The sequence below is a fragment of the Condylura cristata genome, unplaced genomic scaffold (genome assembly GCF_000260355.1).
Source record: "Condylura cristata isolate star-nosed mole 26May11 unplaced genomic scaffold, ConCri1.0 scaffold00004, whole genome shotgun sequence".
NCBI lineage: Eukaryota > Metazoa > Chordata > Mammalia > Eulipotyphla > Talpidae > Condylura > Condylura cristata.
In genome coordinates, this window is record NW_004567105.1 from 55,143,137 (window position 1) to 55,150,655 (window position 7,519).

Genomic DNA, 7,519 nt, shown 5'->3' on the forward strand with positions numbered 1-7,519 from the left:
ATATAAGGGAAGGAAGAGCACCAGGGACTATGTGATGGATCTTGTGTGTTATAGTGGTGGGAGAACAAAGGCAGAGGGCAGAAGTCAAATACTACCCAAAAATTAACAAAGAAGTAAGGAAAGAAACAAATATAAACATATAAAATCTACTTTATAGATTTATCATGCGCTGCTCCTGAATTTCCTGGTTGCTTCCCCATCAGCTCCCAGTCATCAGTCCTTCAGGGAGAGGGACAAAAAACACCCTGCCTGAATGTTCCCACTGGGGAGGCAGCACAGAGGCCCCTTTGGAGGTTTGGAGGTGATCTTTAGCCTTTGTCAGACCCAGGGCATAATAATTCCTGCACCCGTAGGGGTTTGATCAGAGGTGCTTACCCAAGTCAGGGCTTCTTCAGGACGGTAAGGAAACTCACCTGTTAGACCCACCAAGACTAACCCACTCTCTGAGAATTTACTAAGCTCAGTGTTCTCAGTGAATATAGGAGTTAGAACTTAGCAGCATGGCTAAAATCTGTTTTCTAGTTCATTGATTTTTTTCTCTCATCTGTGTTATTTCCTCTAATTTTTTCTAGCTCGATTATCCTTGTCCAGCTTCCTTAGATGGAAACGATAAAGTTCATCACACTTTATTTTGAGAACTACTTGGCTACAGACTATAAACATTTGAAAGACATTTAAAGCTCCTGCAGATACTAGGTAAATCCGACAGAAGAGCCTCAAATGAAATAGGAGTCATTTTAACCTTTTGTTTTTGAAATACAATTTTGAATGAATTTAAACTATTACATAATTTCTTAACCTGAAGCTAATAATTCATCCAAGCAAGTTCTTCCAAGCCTGTAAAACAAGCTTTATTTTAAAGACATACATGTGCCAACATTGTACTTGATTAGATGCTTAGAAATAGAAATCATAGGCCCTCCCTGGTGGCATAAGGGGTTAGGATGCAGCACTGCAAGCTAGCCGCAGCCTCTCCAGTGTGAGTTCGATCTCCAGCTGCCCCTCCAGCAGCCACCTACCCAGGTGACCCACATGGCACAGCAGACCTCTCCTGTCTCTCCCGCTGCTCCCCTCTGCAGTGTACTTTGTCTATTTGCCTGTTCTGCTCCCCTACTGTCTCTGGTGACTCCTTTCACCATCTCGGACCTGTACCCCAGTATTCTGTATGCATAAATAAATAAATCTTAAAAAAAGAAATAGAAACCATCTGCATATTGTTGACCTAGACTTACTGAATTTATTTCACGTCATATTGTGGTCACTTTTACAGCTGTTAGACTTATTTTCAATCACATTACTGTTCACAGAATTCACAGAATTCATTAACAAGCTAGTATTTTACATCCAAGGGTTTTCAGTAGCACAGCAAATAGAAAAGAGGCCACAAGGTGCTTGAGCATGGAGCCCTGGTCTGATATTAGATAGCTTTCTAGAACATTATTGCTTTAGTGGTCTTATTGTTAAAAATAATAAATTATTCCCAGGAAACTCACCCTGCCGGGTGTTCTTTGTACTGAGACAGTTCTGGATTCACTGGACACAAACCTGACATGTAGGGGCTGATCAAACGCCCACCTGTGTTCTCTGCTGTTCTGGTAGCTCCAACGACTGGCTAGAACATAGCCCCTCCGTGCCTGTAAATACTTTCCAGTTTGCTAGCTTCCTTCCTGGAGTTACAGCTGATGGGCTGTATTCACATAAGGATCTCACGTAAAACTTAAATAAGACACAAACAGTAGGAGCTCAGCGAAAGGGGACTACTGTTCCTAAGACAGCCAGTGACCATGCTGGGGAGGACATCTAAAGCAACAGAAACAACTCGCATCTCAGTCTGTGACAGATGTCTTAAAGAAAATGTCCATGGTGGTCATGGTCCAAGGTGATAGCTTTACAATATGAACTTAAAGACATCTCGGTAGAATTCATGGCTGGGTTTTCTTACACTGTTTCATGTGAGTTTACATTTTGTGAAAAACATCTTGGAGATTTCCTCGTGGCCCCTGAAGCTCTGTGGAGACCAGGGGTAGGGGACTGATTTGCTCAGGGACGCTGGCGCTCTGGCTGCATCTGGGGCAGGATCCCTGAGAAGTTGTGGTTGCATCAGATTGGGGGGTGGGAGCGGATGCGTGTGCAGAGTGCAGGCTGCAGGCTGCAGCTGGGGCCTCAGTCCAGCTTCTTGTTGTTGTCTGTGTTGTGCACAGCAGCTAAGAAGTCAACGATGAGCTTGGCTGTCTTCCTGGGTCTCTCCATCACTACCGAGTGCCCACAGTTTTCCAGAAGTTCTACCTGGCAGTTGGCAACTGATCTGGCCAGAGTATCCGCCCCAGATACATCAAGCACCTGCAGGACAAAAAAGGAAATGACAATAGATGGAAAAGACTCAGACACCCAGGTCAAAACTCTTACCTTGAATTTTAGGACCAAGTCATTCCTGTGTTGGGATTTATGGCTCTCTGATGGAACAGCCCGCCTGCTAGGAGCTGTGCAGCTGCCAGCACTAGTGAGAGGGTCTGTTCTAGTGGGGGTACCAGACAGGTTTTGAAGTCTGTGAATAACTAGGAATGCTTTTCCAGCATGAAAGCTACCCCCTTTATAAAGCAGATACTTTTTAAATAACTCATTGGAATTCATCTGGGTGACCTTGCTATTCTATTTGATATAACCCCCCCACCCCCAACACCCTCCTCTGGCATTGGATTTACATTCAAATCCCCTCTCTTTAATCACTTTCCCTTTCAACTCATCCCAGACAAGTGTGCCCCTCCTCTCCATCCTTAACTGCAAAAACAAAACCCCAGTAAAGAGTGCTGTCTGCTTTTAAACTTTAGTCTTATCTACCCAGATCATCAAAAACAAGATTTCCCACCTAGCTGGAAATAGAGGTGAGGCTTGAGGGAAATGCAGAGCACCCAAGGGAACACTATTGGGAAGCCTAACAAAAGAGGAACACACTGATGACTGATGGGATCCCTTTGCCTCATCGCCCATGCACAGCTAAGGCTGCTGTGGTAAATAAGCAGAACTAAAATCCAGCTACTGTGGAAAAATACCCAGAGGAACTGCAGGTGGAATCAACAGATCAAAGCATGGAAACTCCCAACAGCGTATCCATCCTGTACAAAGGTCAGAAACCACATGCATGCACAAAAACACAATGCTTCTAGCTTTGACATTCTTAGGCTGACATTCTTAGGCATTCCTCAAGGCCACCCAGAGGTCCAGAAACAGCTAACGGGTTCCCTGAGATATGCATATCTGTGGGAGCCATGTCAGCTGTTTCTTGTGCAGGGCATACCCACAGGTGTATGTCTGTGAAGCAAGGCACTGGCACTGGGCATGAAATTCAAGCAGGCTCTAAGAAGCTCAGTAATTAACCTGAACACTATATGAACGCAGCATTTAAAAAGATAAACACCAAATGCAAAAGATCTGTGGCAAGCCAACTATCAAAATTATAAATAGGCCAAGGTCTGAATCTGCCTGACCTACCACCTGGCCCAGCTTCCAGCCTGCCAGGTGTTAGAGTAATAGGTGGGCAATCAGCTGCTGAAGGGTATAAGCAGGTCTGACTGGGTTGCTGCTGTAGCATCAGGGCCTACGTAGTGTCACCACACAATAGATGCTCAGTGCAGATCTGTTAGCTGGCTGACAAGTGCAGACAGTTGGTAGATTGGTCCCTTCACTACTGAGCATGTTCTCTTGCTTTCTCACTTGATCATTCACTCACAGCATGGTCTCCTGCATGCGAGGTACTGTGCTGGCAAGAAGGGACAGAAAGGGTCATAGACTTTATATATATCTCCACAAGTCCTTCCGATTCTGGTGGACTAAAGTGAGGAGATCTTTTGAACTTATGGGCACTTCTCAGGAATGGTCTCCAGTTTCAGTTTTACAGGTTGTATACTGCTCAAACCCAGGGGACAGTGTTCACACAGCAGCACAACAATGCACAAGATTCCCCCTACTGTTATGCAGTAACAGTCAAAAGGAGGTCAAGGGCCCTCCCTGGTGGCACAGCGGGTTAAAGTACAGCACTGAGAAGCTAAAGTCACTTCAGCACAAGTTTGATCTCCGCCCCCAGAAGTGATCCACATGGCATGGCAGATCTCTCCTGAACTGCCTGCTGCTCCCCTCAGCAGTGTACTTCATCAGTCAGCCTGTTCTGCTCCCCACTCTGTCTCTGGTGAATCCTCTCACCACCCCTGCACCTCTCTGGCCTATATTCCAGCTCTGTATGCATTTTTTATAATAGTTTATTTTTACATCATTTTGTATATATATTTCATCTCAATTGTAATCCCCGTGGGTTTCCCATCACTGAGTCACCCATGTGCCATCACCACAGTCCTGTGCACTTCCCTCCCCCGACTAAATAAATAAATCTTTTAAAAAAAGGAGGTCAAAGGAGGCTGAATTCAGCTTGGCATGGTTGGGGCTGTATGACCAAATAATGATGACAATGCAGGACAAAAGCCAATAGCTTAGAAAACAAAAGATCATGAAATAAGGAGCCCTGAAATTTCTTTGGCCCTTGCCCTGAGGGCAGTGTACAGGACACAGAAAGGATCTGATTGTATTTATAGTAGGCCCATGGAGTTTGTTTCCGGAACAAAATGAACCTCTTGAGGAAAGGGATCACAGGCGAAGGGCCTGGGTAAGAAATAGTTTATATTTTAACAGCTGGAGAAGATCACCTTAAGATATTCTCTCACTTGAGTCTCACAATCACTCTAAGTAGTAGCTGAGAAACTGCAACATGGAACAAATGCATGACTTGCTCAAGGTCACAGGTTGATAAAGGCAAAGGCAGGGCTGGGACACAGACTTTCAGACTCCAAGGCCATGCTCTCACTTCTGCAGTCTTTCTAAAAGGTGACATGTTCTCGCCTCTCGCCTCTTGTGTCTGAGAGACCGCAATCACTTTTGGAATTTTGAGAATGAAAAAGACATGATTGTTCTGGCTCTTGATTTCTGATTGAATAGCTTGCTGTGGCCTGGCCTGAGTCCCACTTCTCCACTCAGGCACACACAAGGCTCTTTCAGAGTCTCGGCTGCTGCAGAAGGGAACACCAGAGCCCTTCGCTTCTCTAAGTTCACGTTCCTGTGCTGTGTGGCTGGGCCACCCCTGGCTGATTTGAGATGACAATGATTCAGCACCCAGACGCAAGCACGCCTCTGTCCCCACATAACATGGCACAGGCCTGGCTTCCCCTCCCCAGTCTCTTCTCTTGGACCATCACACACAGTTGTGGGCCTCTGTGGTTCTAGTTGGACTTTCCGCCTCCACGTTCATCAACACACACTGTCGGGGGTGTGGGTTACTCAGGCAGGGCTTACAAAGGTGGCTTTCACCTCGGGGTCCTTAGAGGAACTGTCAAAACGGGGACAGCTTCTCTAATTTCCTTTCTACACAATATTCAGTAGCACCAGACTCCTGGATACCCGTTATCAAACACTGTAATTCTGTCTGCGGGCCTTCTAAAGGCTCCGTTTCATGTGACCTCCTCCTGCTTTAATCTTTAGAAGAACTTTCAGTACTGTACTATTTCTAAAGACAAATCACAAACAAAAAAGGAGTTCTGGATGCAAATAAGGATCTCTACTGAGGTCCTGTTATAGGTTGATTGTGCCCCCCATCCATACCCAAATTCACATTTTGAAGTCCTAAGCCCCTGTACTTCAAAAATGACTTTATTTGGAATAGGTCATTGCAGATATAACTAGTTCAGAGGAGGTAGAACAGTTGACTATGGTTAACACTGCTGTATTATAGAAAACTTTTTTTCTTTTTCTTTATACCTATAGAGGATAGAAATTAAGTAAACTTATTGTGGTGATCATTTTATAATATATTTATGTGAAATCACTATGCTGTACACCTGAAGACTCACATAGTACTGTATGTCAGTTTTATCTCAATAAAAAGTAGGGGGGAAAGGCATGATTATAATGGGATAGGGTGGGTCCCTAATTCAATGTGACTGGCATCCTTACCAAAAGGGGAAAATGAAACATGGATACACACAGGCATAGAGAGAGAGCCACAGAAGAGGAAGGCAGAAATCAAGGTGATGTATCTATCAGCCAAGAACACCAGATTGCCAGCAAGCTACCAGAAGTGAGAGGAAAGGCATGGAGTAGGTTCTCTCACAGCTCCTCGAAAGAACCAACATACTGGCACCTAGATCTTGCCTTCCATCCTCCAGCACTGTGAGATGATCAACTTCTATTATTAAAGTCACTCAGTGTGGCACTGTTACAACAGCCCTAGCAAACCAGCACACAGCCATCGGACAAGAGCTATTAAAACTTAAAAAGGCATATGCCCTTTGACCCAAGAATTTCATGCTAAGAATTTATCCTTCAGCCCCTCTCACACTTCACAATGATGCTCACTCGGGTGGGGTTCAGGTGCAAAGAATGGCCTTTCAGAGGTTGCAGAGACCAGAGTTATTGCTCTGAACTCATAGAATGAGGCCTCCCAGAAACACTAGCATCTGATTCTTCCTGAAGTAGGAAGCCAAGCAGGGAGACGGTTCCCTCACTTTTCCTCAGAGGCCGGTGTGACTGGCACAGGTGACCCCAGGGCCGCACAGCATACCTGGTCTTGTTTCCCCCAGATGATCTGTGTCGGGACCTTGATCTTGTCCATATTCTGATGAAGGGCATATCTTGACTTCTCACTGACGATTTCCAAAAACACTTTTTAGGAAAAGAAAACAAAATGAGTGCATGCTGGGTTGTGCCTGTGGATGCCACTTAATTAGAGTCTGGGGCTGTCATCAAGTCCAGGCCTCCACTTTCTCTCTTCAGGGACCCCGGAAGAAAAAAGCCTCAGAAATTCAGGAGATAAAATCCAGTCACCCATAAACTTCACTTTTCATAAGCACAACACTTAAATGAAAGCAGAGCTACTCACACTTGCGGTAGAAGTCGTTGTGCGGGATGCGGACGTCAACAAGACCTTGCAGGATCTAAGGAAGCAAGAGATTTATTTCTTCAGGCTTCATGTGGCACTGGTACAATGATGGAAATAAAGTCTAGACATTTGACACTGTCAAGGTTTTTAGGTCCTTTGAATTCCCATTGTGGTATGCAATGTAATAGGGAGTTAGGGTCATAAAAGTCTTTGATCTTTTAATTAGGGAAGAACTAGAGTACATAAAGCCAAAGGTCACTATAGCATGTTAAAAAAACAAACAAACAAAAAAAACCACCCAAGATGGCCTAAGAGCTACTTTGTCTTGAGAGATTCTTTGCATAGCCTAAGACACAATCAGGATGAAAATAACACCAAGTAATTGTTCAGTAATATCCAAATCTAGAACAAAGCCTATTAAAAAAATTAAACTAAGAAACATTACAAAAAGCAAACAGACAGCCCACTAATTGGGAAAACATTTTCTCACACAAAAGTAGTGATAAAGGACTGATCAAAAAAATATAGAGAGAACTGATGAAACTCAACAAAAATAAAGTAAACAACCCCATTAAAAAATGGGCAGAAGAGCTAAAAAGA

The 7,519-nt window shown here is 44.3% G+C and overlaps 1 protein-coding gene across 3 annotated transcripts in view; it reads right to left on the bottom strand.

Moving 5' to 3' along the window:
* Positions 1 to 1,144: 1,144 nt before the first annotated feature.
* Positions 1,145 to 7,519, bottom strand: part of ABHD6 (abhydrolase domain containing 6) — a 49,956-nt gene continuing 43,581 nt past the window's right edge. For all 3 annotated transcript variants that reach the window (XM_004676028.2, XM_012720589.1, XM_012720590.1), the window contains 3 exons: positions 6,920 to 6,974; positions 6,602 to 6,702; positions 1,145 to 2,340 (listed from right to left, as the gene is read on the bottom strand). In XM_004676028.2, the coding sequence (XP_004676085.1) occupies positions 2,164 to 2,340; positions 6,602 to 6,702; positions 6,920 to 6,974 (333 nt within the window). In that variant the 3' untranslated portion in view covers positions 1,145 to 2,163. The remainder of the gene's footprint in view (positions 2,341 to 6,601; positions 6,703 to 6,919; positions 6,975 to 7,519) is intronic.